General features: G+C 43.2%; 1 protein-coding gene across 23 annotated transcripts in view; it reads left to right on the top strand.

The window, feature by feature from the left end:
• The window catches only part of KIAA1217, a 369,002-nt gene that overhangs the window by 324,203 nt on the left and 26,952 nt on the right, over nucleotides 1-17,847 (top strand). For 21 of the 23 annotated variants that reach the window (XR_013832189.1, XR_013832190.1, XM_079947806.1 and 18 more), the window contains 4 exons: nucleotides 5,709-6,523; nucleotides 12,072-12,176; nucleotides 12,964-13,013; nucleotides 15,881-16,044. Coding sequence is in view for 21 of the 23 variants with exons in the window: in XM_079947806.1 (XP_079803932.1) it covers nucleotides 5,709-6,523; nucleotides 12,072-12,176; nucleotides 12,964-13,013; nucleotides 15,881-16,044 (1,134 nt within the window). In the remaining 2 variants the exon portion in view is untranslated. Of the gene's footprint in view, nucleotides 1-2,389; nucleotides 2,596-5,708; nucleotides 6,524-12,071; nucleotides 12,177-12,963; nucleotides 13,014-15,880; nucleotides 16,045-17,847 lie in introns of those variants that run through there. The other 2 variants (XM_079947818.1, XM_079947820.1) reach the window with 2 other exon arrangements.

Here is a 17,847-nt window from a genome sequence, read left to right as displayed (position 1 = left end):
CAGCCCACCCCACCCCACCCCATGTGTTGGCCTTGGCATGCCCACCTCCACCACTTCACCAGTGTGCATCTAACTTAGCACAAATACCGGTCCCTAATGAGCTGTAGGGCATTACAGTGGTACCTCGTAAGACGAAAAACTAGCAAAACAAAAGAGTTTTTCATTTTTTGAGTTGCTTCGCAAGACGGATTTCCCTATGGGCTTGCTTCGCAAGACGAAAACGTCTTGCAAGTTTGTTTCCTTTGTCTTGCAAGTTTGTTTCCTTTTTCTTAAAACCGTGCATTCACTTCGAGGAGCAACTCATAGCACGCGGTGTGGTAGCCTTTTTTGAGGTTTTTGAAGACTTTGGTGATTTTTGAAGCTTTTCCAAAGTCCGTGCTTCGCAAGACGAAAAAATCGCAAGACGAAAAAACTCGCGGAACGAATTAATTTCTTCTTGCGAGGCACCACTGTATGCTTATTCTCCTTGGCAGAGCCACTTAACTCTCGCTCCCATACATTGCTCATGCAGCTGTAAAATTCAAACAGCGGCTTCCCTCCTGCAGTGAAGCTTGCCTCATCTTCGGGTATGTTATTCAGGATCGTCCTGATGAAAAGCAATGAAGAAATGGTTCCCTTATTGTGACATAGCCCTGTGTGTGTATTTGTGTAAACAGCTCTGTGTGTGCAAACTTAAGCTGCGTGTGTTATTGGTAACAAGGTTATAAAACAGGCAGGGCCAGTGTTTTCCAACTTGGTTTGGGTTTCAGCTTTGCTGGGATCGCTGCTGTTTGGCTCCTGTGGGCCCAGTGACCTCAGGCTGGAACTGAAGTGGCAGAAAGGGAGCATGCATGAGTCAAGCAGGTGGAAATCGTTGAGTGGTGATAATTGTTAGAAACCTAGCCAGAAGGATAATGTAGCTCAAGAGATGGAAAAGAATGCTTATAGTACCCACTTTAAACAGTCATGGTTTCCCCCAAAGAAACATGGGAACTATAGTTTCTAAAAGGTGCTGAGAATTGTTAGGAGACACCCCTATTCTCCTCACAAAGCTATAATTCCCAGAATTCATTGGGAAAAGGGATTGATTGATAAACCAGCCTGGGAATTGTAGCTCTGTGATGGAAATAGGAGAATAACCTCCCATTCTAAAATAGCAGGCAATATCATTTTAAATGAACAACGCATGGAGAATCAAACTGGTGTAATGTGTTACTAATGTAAACTTGCTGCCTCTAATGAAATTGCCAACAATGCTTCAACGAGCCAATGAAGATGTAATAATTACTATGCTGAGGTTGGACCACCAGTTCATTGAAGTCAGCATTTTGGCTGTTAACACTGACCGGCCAGCTGCCTCTGGGAGGTTCAAAAGCAGGGCACAGTTGTGATAGCCCTCCTGTTGCTAATTCCCAACATCTGGCAATCTGCATATGGGAGCCTTGAAAACAAGAGGTTTTGCTTTTTGTGTCTCAGTGACTGTTTACCAGAGATAAGCCCATCCTCCATAGTGCTGCTCTCTGTTCAGGAGTGCAAATTCACCTCATCATCTAACATTCAGTGCATTTACACTAAATGTGCAGTTCTTGTGGCGATAAGTTCTGCAGGTGGGTTATGATTAAGTGTTTCTCTGTGTACGTATACCTAGTGCAAGCACTTTCACCTTTATCGGTTTCCACATGTAAGAAGCAGCTAACCCAGCTTTTGTTCTAAACAAACGCTTTACGCCTGCATTTTTATTTTACTTCCCCTCCAGCCCAACTTAATTGCATGTGTAATGTTCTGCGGATAGCAACGGAATTGATTTATGACGGCTGCCCAAAGTCCAACTTGGCAAAGTAGCAAAGGTAACTAGTTAATTAGTAGACAGGCTCCTGGGTTGCCCAGGTGCAGCTAAAGACAGCCTCCCATTTCATCCATTTAATGGTTGCAAGTGAACCAGGCTCTGCATAATGTGTGTGGTTTTTAAGTTGCTCTGATAAACAGGCTGTGGGCTGTGGTTCACGCTTCCAGCATCTTGTCCTTGTTAAAACATAAGCAGTTTAAGATCTTGTCCTTTTACTGCAGTCAATTATAGGGATATTTCCCATTGGTTTTTCTCTCCACCCCCCACCCCTCACTTTTCTTCTCTTTTCTTTCCAAAACAAAGTCTTGTGGTTGTTCCCTGCTTCCTCTCCTTGGAAAGAATAGACTCTTCCAAGTTGGTATCATCTGTGCATTTTAATACGTGTGCTTAATTCACTGGCTCAGGCGCAATCTGGTATGTTGCACAGTTTGTGACTGGATGACATGACAAGGGAGGGGTATTTAGTGACTAATTTCTAGAGGGAGGAGAAACTGAAGGTTTGTCATGTGGAAAAGTACTTTAGCCTATTGAAGCAATGTTGTTTAGAGAATCAAGTAGAGCAAGAATGGCCCACATTGCATGTAAGCCGCGAGACTGAAGAGCTTTCTTAACACACAAGAACCTTTTCCAAGAAGGATATATTATATACATATTTAAAAAATCTCATTCTAGACCGAATCTTTAAAATCTGGGAAGCAAAAAAGAGCGGTAGCATGTGGAATGCAGACTAACCATCTCATTGCTCTACCAGTAGAGCTAATTAAATTAATGTAAGTGGCTTTTATTATTTGGAAAGGAAGAAACTTTGGAGTGGCAAACATCAATATTTGGCTTGAAATGTTGCCTGCATGCTTTTTTCTTTTAATATTGGTTTATCAGCATCTAATAACGGAAGGATTTGTGAGATAATAACTAAGCGTGGTTTAAAAGATTTGTGTCTGAGGGGAATATTTGCAGGCGAGAGTTCCTTTTGTGGACTTGGGAGATAATAAAAAATAATGTACTGCTGCCTTTTTAAGGCAATAGAGAGGTGGGGTGCTCTTCTGTGTCTTGCAATTTACAGATTACTTGAATTTTGGTATGAAATGAAGTTGTTTCAGTATGATGATAAATTGTGGTGATTTGCTTTCCTGGTGGGATATTCAGTGCAGCAGGGGCACTCAATTTATTTGTGTTAAGGAATGTATGTAAGAGTAGCACCTGACCCAAATATGCAGATATAGGAGTTGGTTAGGGATGCAGGCATACACTGTTTTTAAAAAGCAATGGAATAATAAAAAAATTAAAATGTAAGCTACTGTTAACAAAATGCCTTTGTGTGTGTGTGTGTGTGTGTGTGTGTGTGTGTGTGTGTATGCATGTGCATGTGTGTATCATATAGAATATAAATAGGGAGGCCACTTGTACTAAATGCCCAAAGAGGTTCAACAGGAAGAGCTATGTGACATACGCAGTTAGAAATGCATAAAAGGAAGCAACCTCCGAATGTGATTGGGCTGCAGATTTGCTGGTCATCTGGCTAGCGTCATTTCACACAAGATGAAATTCTTAGGAGAAAAACACTTCTTCATGGGAAGCAGTCGGAAACACTCACATACTCCTCTGCTTGTTTCTTAGGCTGGGAAGCTGGGATCAGCCATAATCAGGTGCACTGCTTGCCAGTGTCTTCCCAGAAGTCTCTTCACTCATGTTGTCTTGGGTGAATCAGGAGAGCAGCCATGTTCTGTTGTCGCTCAGTGGTAGAGCATCTGTTGGTACAATCCACTGGAGCCTGTCTTCGCATGCAGGGGAAGTCTCCAACTCACCAAGAGTTTGAGACCTATAGTTACCCTCACCTGGTTTATCCAGCCAGTCAAAGCTATTCCCAGGATGTGGCCGGCCGCTGTCACATGCTGACAGCTTCTAGAAGCTGCAGGTGAAAGCTGAATGCAGAGTGGGAACCAAAGGTGGATAAACTACCTCAAAGGAGCATGGTGTGTACCCCACCAGAGGTACTCCTCCTCCTCTAACACCCCATACACTACCCCATGCACCCATGAAGCAGCACATACTGTAGTGTGGCCAGATTCAGACCTCACTCTAAACCATAGTTTATAATGGCAAAAATGAGCCAGTGAGCCATGCCCCTTCTTCCTGTGGCACAGCAGTGATGAAGAGTTCAGAATCCTTTCCTTCTAATTTAGAAGGAATAAATAAGCTGCAGCTTATTGTGCCATTTGTACATGACAAATGGGGGTTAATCTTAACTACGGTTTGCTTGAAAGAATGCAACTTCAAACCATTGTGCTGTGAAGTTAGGTTGTTTAAACTATGCTTAACATTAACATTAACAATGTTTGGAAGACACACTAAACTGTGGTTAATTGAAAATAGAAATGAAAGCTTCCGTTCTCCTTATGGTTGGGCCAGAAGGGAGCTGGGGAGGGGGAAGCACATAAGGCAATTTGTACTTTCAGTGGGAAACCGAAGGCTTACATTACATAATGTGTGAAAAGACCCTAAGCTATAGACTTGTGTGTGTGTATATATCTTGGTAGACTGATTTGTTTTGCTTTTCTACTTTGTTTTTATCTCCTGCACCTCCTGCCACACCTTATTTTCCTACTTACTTTTTGAAGTTGCTTGGCTACTTGCCTTCCCCTTCTTCTGGTGCCTAAGGATACAAACCCTCTCTTTGACCTCTGGTCACAAAAAAGAGGCCTCTGCAAACTCCCAGCTGTGGAGATGGGTGTAATAGGAGCCGGTGTTATGTATATCCTGGCTTGGGAATTGACAAAACAATGAAAAATAAACTCGTAGGTGGGGAAGGGAGAGAACTCAGCCCTTTGTTTTGGTAGCAATGCAGAGCACCTTGTGACGGCTACTCAGTGGGTAACATCCTCTGCCTGTGCTTAAATTGTGGAAAGATGGTTTTTCCTAGTTAAGGTCACCATCCAACATGTGGCACCTCCTAAGTTCCGTGGCTGTCAGAGGCATTTGAGCTCAATGTAATTGTGCAGATGTTTTGAAGCTCATACCGGATATATTCAGTGGAGCACCATATTTGCAGGATGTGCAAACTATACATCTTATTTTGGTGGTGGCTGTTGTACCAGAGGAACAGCTGTAGGGCAGTCAGTGTCCACTTTTACACCCCATAAAGAAGTGCCATTCTACCTATATAACCTTCAACGTAACCACATGGGGTGTATCTGGCTGCTGTTTATCTGGCTGGGAAGGTTTAATGGGCAAAGATTTTGAACACATGTCTAGATGCAGGTCACCCCCAACTTAATTGGCCTTTTCATACGAAGCCTTGTTCCAAATGTGGATCATTTTATGATGTCATATCTGGGATTCACCTTTAGATTCATTTTTCTACATTGCAAAGGAGGAGCACAAATCCCTCCCCCTCTTTCTACCCCCACTTGTTCATACGTCTTGTCTCTCAAAACTGTAACAGATGGTGCCAAAAGTTGCTTCATGTGTGCATTTTGCTTAGGTAGAACACACCAAAATGGTTATCTGAAATCAGAATAATGTTGATATAATCAGTGCGCTTCCCCCCCCCAAGAATAATAAGTTCCAGAATTCACGATGAAGTTGTTATAGTAAGTCGCGGGCCCGCAATGGTGCCCACCTGAGAAGTACCAGAATCACGCTCCGGCTGGGGGGGAAAGCACTGGAAATAATTATGAATTAGTGTGTGTATATACAAATAATGAGGGGAAGGCTCTTTAGTATTGTTGAATATTGTATGTTATTCTACCTATACCTCTAGAGTTAGATAAAGTATAGGTAAGGATTTTCACTTTCAAAATTAGATTTTTAATTTTATGTCACTGCATCCTTGCCTAGGATAACCCAGAAGTGTGCCACTTAAGTGGATTTCTTTGTGTTACAGATGCAGAGAGAAATCTTCCCGAATTCTTCTCGGCCAGGATCCACTGCGCATCCCCCTCATGCACTGCCAATCTCTCCACCGGCTACGCCAGTGCCCCACTCCATGCCTCCCTCCCCATCCAGGATCCCCTATGGCACTGCCAGGCCAGTCGGCGGCCCTGGCAATGCCACAATTCCCAGGGACAGGCTCTCAAACATGCCAGCCTCGAGATCCATCTCACCGAGCCCCAGTGCCATTTTGGAAAGAAGGGATGTGAAGCCCGACGAGGACATGGGTAGCAAAACTCTTACTCTTTTTCGGAATGAGGGGCTGTACGCTGACCCTTACTTGTACCACGAGGGCAGGATGAGCATTGCAGGTTCACATGCGGGGCACCCTCTTGACGTTCCTGACCACATCATTGCTTACCATCGTAGCACCATGAGGTCTTCAAGCACTTACTGTAACCCTCCTATGCAGCCTGAGATCATGGAGCAGTCACTGTACCGGCAAAAATCAAGGAAATACCCCGACAGCCACCTGCCGACCCTGGGCTCCAAAACTCCTCCTGCCTCCCCTCACAGAGTAGCTGATGTTCGGATGGTAGACATTCACGCCCATCACAACTCCCAAGTGTCTCCTCACACCCTTCACCTTGAGAGGTCGTCTCCAGGTCGCCAGTCCCTTAAGAAAGACCCAGGGACACCTGTGTTCGTAGAAGCAAAACCAAGAAATGTCATGGGCTTACCCGGCATGGCCGAGGTAGTCCCGTCGGTACCTGACAAGAAAGCTTTTGGCTATGGATCAGCAGTGATACCCAAAGAGAATGAGACCAGGTAAGGCAGAGCAAGATGGTATGGCTTTTGTCTGGATGAGTGTGTGTCATGTGACAGCTGGAGGACAGGTAAGATTTGAGTCTCTCCCGTGTCCTTCGTCACTGTGGCCTCTTAAGTCTTGTGTGGCAGCTTCAAAAGACCCAAATGAGAAACGGGAGCCCTTCCCCTGTGGCTCATATTCGCTCATCCTGCCTATTGACAAGCTATAGGGGTGCATTCAATGGATGCATCTTGTCCACGTCTAGGCTTTGTAGGGAACCCTTGGCAGTTTTTCAACTCTATGCGTCCTTTGTTCTTGACGTGCTTACATATGGCTATGTGATATAGAAGAGATATTCTTGTAACCCTGTTTGCCGGGTTGGATTCTGACTTAGAATAGACCCACTGAAGTCAGTGGGACTGAAGTTATTGATGGTTAACTGAAGTGCCATAGATTTTGATGGGTTCATTGCTACTACTACTGTACTACTGCTACTACTACTACTACTACTACTACTTTATTTATAGCCCACCCATCTGGCTGGGTTTCCCCAGCCACTCTGGGCAGCTCCCATCAAAATATTAAACAGAATAAAACTTCAAACATTAAAAACTTCCCTAAACATGGGAACTAAGTATGACTAAGTCTGGATCCATCCTATTATCTTGTTAAGTAAATAATATGTTGTTTATTGTGCACAAGCTTGTGCCTTTCTTGGTGCTAAAAGCAAATAAATAGAAGGAAGGAGAGAGAGAGAGAGAGAGAGAGAGAGAGAGAGAGAACAAGCTGTACTTATAGAAATTTATTTTATCTTAATGGTGTGATCCATGGTGTTTCTTACTCGATTCTCATGAATCAAGTGAGTTATACTAATAGGGTACAAACTTGATAAAACCAGCAGGTCCTGCCCTCTGACCAGTAGCCCTGGTGGCAGGCAGTAGGGATCTGCATTGCTCCCAGTTTGACCATCAGGGTGACTGCCACTTTCCTTGCCTAGTAGCTAATTCCAGATTTCTTACATCATGAATAAGAATTTATTGTGCCGGTAATGATTATATGAGGTAGAGATAATTGCTTTTGAGCTGTAAACACGTCATGCATTTAATCTACAAACAGCCATCATAACAGCTTGTGTCTCCAGTCACTTGTCCAGCCGTCCCTCATTCCTAACCACAGATTCCTCCCCCCCACAGGTCCCAGAAGTCGAATATGCTATTACTTTGTAAGCTGCTGCACAGCCTTAAAGTAAGCCTCCTAAATGCTCACTTTAGGACCAAGAGTGGCTTATTCTTGTGAAATTGACAGTGATAAATAGACCATTTTCATAATGGTGCTTCTGAATATATATACATATATTTATAAAGCCTGTGGTTCAGATGCAATATTGAGCACATTAGTAAAATTATGCAGCCACCTTCCTGCTTTTTTTCTTCTTCTTCTTTTTAGAAAAATAACTTTCTGTGGCTATGTGGCCATTTAAGAAGCTTCTTCGGAAAGCGAAAAACCATTTCCACAGATTAGTCTGTTGTCTAACCTTGGAAATGTTTACCATGCCTCTGAAGTCTTAACTTTAAAACCATAAAAGCAATTTGGTTTGTAGCAGTTTAAAATAGCAAATGCAAAGCGTTCCCAAACTAGTGAGCTAATTCTGACTTAGCCACAGATTTCCAGGCTAGCCATTCAATCTGGCAGGCAGATGCTTTCCTTGCATGATTTATCCCTTGGTGGTGGTCTTTACCTGGTTCTAGAAGACAATAGTTATTTCAAGTGAAGCGAAGAAGAGGTCTGTACTCAGGGCTTGGTTTAGTTAACTAGCTATAGTTAGAACAAACCACAGCTCCCTGAGTTTGGATGTCACGGGGAACTGTGGTTAGTTCTAAAGAGAGAAGGTGGGAGCTATTTATTTAACCCTTTCCCAAGTGTGAAGGAGTAGGGGAATGGAGAAGATGCGAACCCAAAGATTTAATTACAAGTTGAGCTGAGGTTCAGGGGAGAGTTTGGCTCTGCTTGTAATAGCTTCAGCTTTTCGGAACTGGAGGAATTCATTTAGGACTGCCCTCCCCAGTTCCAAAATTCTGCCCCATCTTTAGCATGATCTTCAGCTTGCAAAACGTGGTCCTCCACCCCTGAGCTATGTGTCTGTTCTCTCTCGCTCTCGCTCTCTTTTTCTGAGAGAGCTTCAATTTAGTTTTCATTATAGTATAAAATAATTGGAACACTTCCTTAATAATATATGTGTGAGAGTGCTACTCCTCCAAGTTGCTCACCCTAAGATACATCATCTGTCTATATTTAATGCACACGTAGACTAATGAAGCAGATGAACTTGAATGGAAGATTTTTTTGACTGGCATTCTGGTTTATGCCTGCACCAGGCATGATGATGATGATGATGTGTCACCTCTTCAATGTGAAAGTAAAAAAAGGTGCCTCTGGGAGAAGGAAAAAACGTAAAAGCAGTGCTCAGCTAATTTTTAGAGTGAGAGGTAGAGATCAATTTAGGAACGTGTACTAATGCCCTGTTCTGAATGACCTCAGGCTAGTTGTTTCCTACTTGGCAGGGGGTTGGACTCGATGGCCCTTGTGGTCTCTTCCAACTCTATGATTCTATGACAGGACAAGGCTTGTTTCACACAGAGCTTCAATTGAACAATAAGAAGAGAGATCTGCCAGTACAAAAGGAAGTATCACAGAACTCTGTTATTGGACTCCAGAGGGACACAGGCTTGTATCCATTGTGCTTCTTTTAGACTTTATTTTGGACAGTCAGAGAAGGAAGATAGTCTTGGAACAGAATAACAACTCTGCCCAGAAAATCTGGAAAGTGTGCAAGACTTCTTCTGCTTTGCTAGGTCATTGTGCAGCTTGATGAGTGTGTGCAATTCACAGCTGAGAGAAGAAACCTCCTTGGGGAAGGGTGCAGGCTTGCTATTTTGGCTGTTCTGTACCACCCTTGCCAACTTCAGGCTTCCTTGCAAGGCAGTCATGCTAACGGTGTGACTTCGTACTGCTCTTTAAAATGATTCCTGCTGATTTGGCCTGAGCAGAAGCAAGGCAGTAAGATTCACACCCCTTTCCTGAAAATGTGGATTAAGGTGGTCCTGTTTTGCAAAGGCATTCCAGAGAAGAGACTGCTCCTAGCCCTCAAAGAATCTCACTTCTCAGCTAGGTGGATCTTGCAGGCTGACCTGAAAGGAGCCTTCAAAGTGAATCATAGAATCATAGAGTTGGAAGAGACCACAAGGGCCATCGAGTCCAACCCCCTGCCAAGCAGGAAACACCATTAGAGCACTCCTGACATATGGTTGTCAAGCCTCTGCTTAAAGACCTCCAAAGAAGGAGACTCCACCACACTCCTTGGCAGCAAATTCCACTGTCGAACAGCTCTTACTGTCAGGAAGTTCTTCCTAATGTTTAGGTGGAATCTTCTTTCTTGTAGTTTGGAACCATTGCTCCGTGCAAGACCCCTTGCACGGTGAACCCCAGCTAAGGTGGGTCTTGTGGGTCATGATCATTAGATTGACTCACACTGCACACAAAAGGGGTTTTTTGTTGTTGTATGCTTTCCCCTATAATATGCATTTTTGTACACATTTCAGATGTAAACAGACACATTTTATTTTGCATTTTTGAGCCACAAAATTCAGGGAAGTGTGCAATCCAAAGGTTAACTGTTTTCTAATCCACATATAAGTCTGTGATTAGGTTATTTCCGTGCTCTCCCAGAAGCAAATAAATGAGTCCCATTCATTTTGCGTATTAAGTGCCCACTGTAGCTACTGCTTGAACCGTTCCTTCCTGCTTTCATTCCTATTTTCAAAAGCAGCATAATTTCAATGCTTGGTTCGACATATTTAATTTATGTATTTACATATGTTTTTAAAACATATGCCCTGCCCTTGAGATGACTACACGCCACCCAAGGCAGCTGAAAACAAATAGAAACAAAAATAAAATACAATTTTAAAAAAAATAAAAAACAATCTAATAAAACAGACAAGTCCAGGAGATAAAAACGAAAGGGTTGGATAGAAACTTATGGAAAGCTGCCTTATCCTGAGTCAGGCCAGTGGTCCATGCAGCTCAGTGTGGTCCGTATGGGCTAGCAACAGCTCTCCGGGTTTTTCAGGCAGGTGTCTCCTCCATCTCTACTTGAAGATGATGGGTATTGAACCTGTGATCTTCTGCATGCAAAACTGATGCTCTGCTACTGAGCTATGGGGTGTGTGTGGAAAGCCTGCCTACATAAGATGCCTAATATGATGCTTGGTTTTGAAATGAGCAATTCTGCTGCACAGTAAACCTTTGTACTTTAAGCCATAGAATGAGCCCACGCTATAAATAGATCCACAATTGTACAAGTTGCCCATCTACTTGGAAGGATCACTTTTCCTCGCAGGACTTGTTCAAAAGCATCTGTCAAAGGGGATTAATGTTAAAAACAAATCTTGATCCATTTGGTGACAGAGCAGATAATGTCTTTGACTTTAAATGGAACTAAAATAATGACCAAAGAGGGGAGAGTTCAGAGACTGAAAGCAATTGTGCCATAAGAAAGAGTCAGGTGGCAAATGAGGTGAAGACAAGAGAAGGCCTGGGTCATTCAATAAGTGGTTTTCATGGGAAACCTGCAGAAGGAACAAGAATTGGCTGCTATTAAGTTGAAAAGGAAGTCAGGCAATACTAAGGCGGTTTAGAGATGGGCGGGTGGGGGAATGCTTCTAATTTGGACCGGCAAACAGAGCTGACCCAGACGTCTTTATAGGTGTTAGGAAATGGCCTGATTTGCTGTGGATCTTTGGTGTTAAGATGACTTGGTTTGTTTGTTTAGTGCACGGGTGGAGAACCTTTGGTCCATGGAGCAGGGCTGGCCCCTCAAGCATGCTGAAGGACTGGATCCTGCTGAAGGACAATCCTGACATAGTGCCAAGTATAGAGGATGCCATTGCATGTTGATAGGAGCAGCACAAAGGGACCAAGGAAGCCCAAACCAGAGGAGTTTACTTATGGAGTGGAGGTTGAGAGTTACAGGAGTTTGAGAGAAGAAGTACAGCCCACAAGTAAAAAGGCGAGGAACTTTCTAAAAGAGCCGAAGTTTGCAGTCGGTGTTGGAGAAACTCAGGCAAGCAGTACAGATGCTTGCAAAGAACACAGCGCAAGGAAGAAGATTCCGGTTCTTCCGGAGAGAGGGGGCAGAGAGACACAGCAGGAGGGAGAGAAGACCTGTTAAGAAAAAGGCTACAGTAGCCTAGAGAAAGGATGATCAGAATGTAGTGGGGGAACTGAGAAGTTAGCTCAGATCATAAAAGGCAGGGAGAGAGATCATAAGGGACAGCTGTGACTGTTGTAATGAATGTTGGTTTTAGTCCGTACAGCACTTTGACAAAGGATGTGGTGGTTTGGTCTTCCTCTCACACAAGGTACATGAAAATTAATGGCCAGGAGGCACTGAGCAAATTCCATGGTGTCTTCCTTTCTAATCTTGTGGTCCTCGTTCAGCTAGAAAAGAAATCAAGTCTTGAAAGTTAAATACATTTGGCTTTAACAAACGATTCTCTTGTCTTACAGAGAGAGGATGCAAGCAATGGAGAAACAGATTGCCAGTTTAACTGGTCTTGTTCAGTCTGCGCTTTTAAAAGGGCCAAATACAAGTAATAGCAAAGAGGCTTCTAGGTAAAACAAAAGAATTCATTAAATCTGTTTCCCTGTAATTATTTCATTGATCACCACAGGGGGCAAAAAGCCCAGGCACTCTTAGGGGAGAATCTTGCACCCCATGGAGGATGCTGTAGGGAATGCTTGCCATTGACATATTTTGGGTCAGGATTTTTATTTTTCAGCTTTATTTTTTTAAAAAAAATGGCTTAAAAGTTGAGTTTAAGCAAGGAGTATAAAATGCACAACACGTTTCGAGACATTCTTCTTCTTGGCATTATAATCAGTCAAGTGAATAAATGTATTTGGAGATTTATCCCTGTTTTGTTTTCAATCATCGATCAAAGTATTTATTAACCGCCTAGTGGCATAAAATATCAAGGCGGTGTGTGACATAAAATACCACAAAACAACACAAAATTGTAAAAAATGGCTCATATAAAAAAGTAATAAGTAAAAAATTGAGTAGGTCTGTCAGCTTAAAAGTCTTCAAGACACATCTGATGGTGCACAGTAAGGATGCCTGCAGAACCTCTGTTGCAGAGGTCAGGGGTTCCATGCTTGGGACTGGTGGCACTAAATGCCCAAATCAGTATTTGGCGGCTCGGAGGACAACTCATAGTGCTCCTCTGGGTGTTTAAAGCTGTATATTAAATGAACAATCCTAGACCCTACCAGTTTTCCAGATAATTCAGGTTGTCATTAGAATCAAAATTCTTGCTAGCTGATTTATTGATACAGTAGTTGGTTTGCTGTCAACAACCGGGCTTGCATAATTATTTCCCCATTTTTTTGTTTCATTTAGTGAGAAGATGGTGAAAACTGTGACTAGTAAAAGCAGCGCTGAGAAGACAGGTAAGACACTTTGTGTTATGAAAGCGCCTTTTGCTTGAAGGGAGAGCAGGCAATTAACAAAAGGGCTTGAATGTTCCTTGTTTGCTCCAGCCTTTAAGATGTAGCATCCATGCGAGTCCAAGCAAAGGGACCAGAGGGGCAGCTAGAATACACTTTTGCTAACAAGGATGGTGCTGTATTTAGCCTGGAGTTCTACACTGGAAAGTGTTTTTGCAGTTTGGATTTGGAGAAAGAAGAGAATTGGGGTTTTTTTTTGCCAGAGCTTGGGGTGCTGGTGTTCCTCAGAATTTGAAGCATGATTCGCTGTCCCGTTGGCTGTTTTTAAGGAGTCTGCTTGCTTCCAATAGACCCTGCTTGTATGTTTCTGAATCAGGGTGCAGAACTGGTGAGATTCAAGCTAACACAGTTCTCTGTTTAGCCTGTGAGGCCGTTTTCCCCCAAACTACACCCACTTGTTGTATATGAGATCCGGTACTAGGGAGGTAGAGATACCGTTCCATTGGCTGCACAACTGAGTTTCCCATAGGAGCTCCATCACTGCAGCCAATTCCTACAGGAAGCCACCACCTACCAGCTGATGGGCAGTGACTCAGGACTGCATATCAGCAGCACTTTCAAAGCTCCACATGAAAAATTAGCAGAGTCTGTGGAGGATGGATGAAAGGGTATACAACATTTGTGCAAATTCAGCCTTCAGCTTCAAACAAAAAATGCAGATTTCCATTAACAAAGGCTCGTGAACTGTGGCCTGGAAGAAGGACATCAGCATCACACAACATTTGGCTGTATGAATCATGGGAAGATCTGTATCTTTTTTTTTTTAATGAGATGCTAACTTTATCCCTGTTTAGTGCTCCCCCTTTCCTGTTTTTATTCACAGTAATCAATGATAAGAGCTTGGGATGAGGTGCAAAACCACCACACCAGCTCTTCTTTGTGCTATTTTCAGGACGGATCTTGTAGAAAACCAGTGGTGCAGTCATACCCTTGTAGGGGAAAAGGTGTAGCACATTAACCTGTCTTAACAATAAACAGGAAGCCTGCAGCCTTCCAGGACTTCTGTTTCATTGTTTTGTTATGGTTCATGGGACTGCTTTTCCAGAACTCTGCAGAAAGCCGGAATTCCTTGGAATGCTTCAGAAAACGTGTTGCTGCTTTTTTATGGTGTCCTGTTCTTTGTCCTGGGGTGGGGCCCTCTCAAGAAAGGCAGTTGCAGAAGTTTAAATGTGCAAGGAAGAGACATGAGCTCAGTAGCTGTAGACTTGGAACTGGATTGTGTTTCCTGGAGAAAACTCCCCCTCTCCCCAGCTACCGTCTTGAGCACGATAAGAATGGGCTTGACTTTGGGGTCATGTGAAAGTGTCGTGTTCTACGGTGCATGTTCTACACTTTGCTGCTGTGATTGATATGTATCCAGCCCTGTGCTCATGCAGTACTTTTTCCCCCTTCTCCAAATTCAGTGCTTCCTGGGCTGAAATGTTTTTGGAGGAAGGCACAGATGGGTAGATGGGTGTGGTAGGCAGTGAAGGAATGTGCATCTGCCATTTTTATTTCTCTCCTGGGAAGATGATGCTAATTCTTTTTATACCCTTGGAAAAAAACACAGTCTAGGTCAAATGCCAGCTGGCAACATGTGACTAGCCACAGAGCAACAGGCGGGGATATCTTTCCCTGCCCTCCTTTCCCCTTTCTGGACGGGAAACTCCTCCAGAAGCTCATCAGCTGAGCGACAGGCAGGCAATACGAGGATTTTGTGTGTTGGTATCAAGCCCATATGTGATCTCATTGATGTTAAAATTTCAAGGCAACTGCAGCATGAGGCAGTAAAAAATAAATCTGTTTATCACCATTCCATGCTATGTTTAGGGTTTATTATTATTATTACTGAGGGGCATAGCTAAGCCTCATGCCTAGATTGCAAAATGGAGGCATGACTTAACCAGTCAGAAAGGGAATCTGTTGCAACCAAGTTAAAGGTTATCCCATTGTATCTGCCCACATGCAGCAGACAATTCTAGATCATATCTGATGATGGGAGAGGAATGGGAGGAAATGGAGCTTTGAAGATGAGGAGCTGTTGATAACTAGGTGTGTCACTTTTCAGTTCAGCAGATTTAAGACATATTAGCCCTGTTTCTTCTTCCCCCTCCTTGCTTGCATTGAATTCATGTATTTGGGAAGTGTGAAGATGCTTGCAGGCTCCACTCCATATTCCTTGCCTTAACCCTAATTAAGATCTCAGGTGTACAATAAAACCATGGTTTACATTGGAGGAAGAGGCCAGGTTTGCACATAACACTAAGCCCAACCTTGATGCTGTGGCATAAAAGAGCAATTATGTGAGCTCCCAAAAAGGATATCACTGGTTGTTTTGCTGCTGCTCTACATTAAGCTAAGCTGTGATTTGGCTTAGCCTGTCATCTGAACCTGAACCCGTGGTTTAACTCTTTCTAGCTGTAACCAAGGTTTGTCTACCTGCTTGTAGAAAACCCCGAACAAAATTATATGGATACATGGGTGAGTTTGAGCGCTGCGGATATGTTCGGTCAGATATACGAGGATAAGGGAAAACACATGCCTTGTTCAGCAACTTATTTTGAACACAGTAAACAGCAGTTATCACTTGATGATTCCTCTTATTTCTTCAGTTATTAACACCACCTATTCTTTACCATCCTATCAGTCGACTACTGAGTTAAAGGGGAGGCAGCCTAGGACATGATAGGAACAATCTGTGATCTTGTGTTTGCATTGTTGAATGAATTAAGTGATCCATAGGAGCCTTAACATTTTATGATAGGAAGAGGAGAGAAAAGGTGACTGAAGCTTCACTCTTAATTAATCAGTTTGCTGCTGTTTACATTCAGGATCCGCTCATGTCTCCAGTGGGAAGAACTCGTTACTAGCTATCGAAGCTGCCCCTGCCAGCGTCACACCTGTCGGCTCCACAACCATGCAAGTCAGCCTCTTTGACATGAAACGCAACGTGTCGGATCTCCGTCTCCAGCTACACCAGATGCGGCAACTACAGGTATTACTGGGCCTTTTTTGCTTGGAGGAGGAGACGTGCCTGCGATGGACACTTTCCCCCTTTTAAAGCAACAGAGTGTCTTGTTGTGACACTTTAAGGACTATCAGATTTATTGTGGCATTAGTCTCTGTGAAATTTATGGCGGTACAATAAATTTGATAGTTTCCAAGGTGCTGCAAGACCTTATGTAGTTTTTTTGCTGCAACTTGCTAACATGGATGTCCCCTGGAAGCTGGTTTCCTGATAAGATTGTGCACTTGTTAATTTATTCTACACTCTATGTGTCAACTTAGAGACTTTGGTTACAGAGGAAAGGAAGTAGCAGAAGAACAAAAGCCATGGGATTGAGTGTTTATGTGCCGAATCAGCTTTTGTTATTCTGAGTCCAGTTTGTCTGAAATGTTTTGTTGATATATTAAATGTATGAAACATGTGGCCCTCTAGATGTTGTTGGAACCTGACTCCCATGACCCTGACCTTTGACCCTTGCTGGCTGGGGCTGATGGGAAGCAAAGTCTAGCAATAACTGAAGGGCCACAGGTCACCCAACACTGATATGGATATATATCTGACAGGGAGGTTGATTTAAAACCTACCCCCACCCATCCCACATATTGTTGTTGTTGTTGTTGTTGTTGTTGTTGTTGTTGTTAAACTTATAACCCTCCATCTGGCTGGGTTTCTCAGCCACTCTGGGCACCAAACCAAGTGGCAGATGTTGGTATTTGGAAGGTTTTAGTAAGTATAGAGGGTTAATAAAAAGTTACTTTTTCAAACAACATTCAGACAGGGGTCCCTAAGATGCTCAAAAGTAGGGCATAAATATTTGGATGGAGGAGAGTAATCTGTTATACATGGAAGCTGCATTTAGCTATCATGGATTATAGTTGATTTATCATTCCTTCCTGGATTAATCTAACTCATGAGTAGGCAAACTAAGGCCTGGGGGATGGATCCGGCCCAATCGCCTTCTAAATCCAGCCTGCGGATGGTCCAAGAATCAGTGTGTTTTTACATGAGTAGAATGTGTCCTTTTATTTAAAATGCATTTCTGGGTTATTTGTGGGACATAGGAATTTGTTCATCCCCCCCAAAAAAAACAGTCCGACCCCCCACAACATCTGAGGGACAGTGGACCGACCCCCTGCTGAAAAAGTTTGCTGACCCCTGATTCTAACTCTTTAGAACAAAACCTGTTAATCAAATGAAGGAAAAGATTTTTCCTCATGTGTATCTTTTGTTTAAGCTATGATTCGGCACAGTGTTGGACATATGGAAGCATACTTCTGCCTATATAAGTCAACTGTCCCTTTTCTCTCTTCCCTCCATCCCCACACCAACCAGTTGTCATAGTGCTCTGCAGAGGTAGAGACTTTTCTTAACCACACTGCCACTATTCATTTTACTCATCTGGAGCATAAGGAACTGGGGCGCTCCATACAGGTGCAGTTACTTTTCACCATACTGGACCTTTGTGAGGAGATGGAAGGATTAATCTTGGAAGGATGACCCAACTTAATTCTGCCTCTCTGCCATCTGCTCATGGGGAAACTATTTATTGCCTAATAGTTGCCAGGGTGCTGCCACATCATGCATGCAGATGAGCATCAGTTGGATCCAGTTCATCGTTTTCTAGCTATTTTTAAAGAAGTGTGTCTGTATACTGTTGAGCCTAGATAGCTGCTGAGATAATCTGGAGCTGTGTCTCTTAATTGTTTTGTTGTCAGAATGGCATCATTTGGACCCTGCAGGGCCAAGAGTAGACCTTTGGGTTTCCAGCCCATGCATCTGATGGGGAATTCT

Source organism: Podarcis cretensis, assembly GCF_951804945.1.
Source record: "Podarcis cretensis genome assembly, chromosome: 12".
NCBI classification, from domain to species: domain Eukaryota; kingdom Metazoa; phylum Chordata; class Lepidosauria; order Squamata; family Lacertidae; genus Podarcis; species Podarcis cretensis.
The sequence above is the reverse complement of the archived record's forward strand: the minus strand, read 5'-3'. Positions and strand labels throughout refer to the sequence as shown.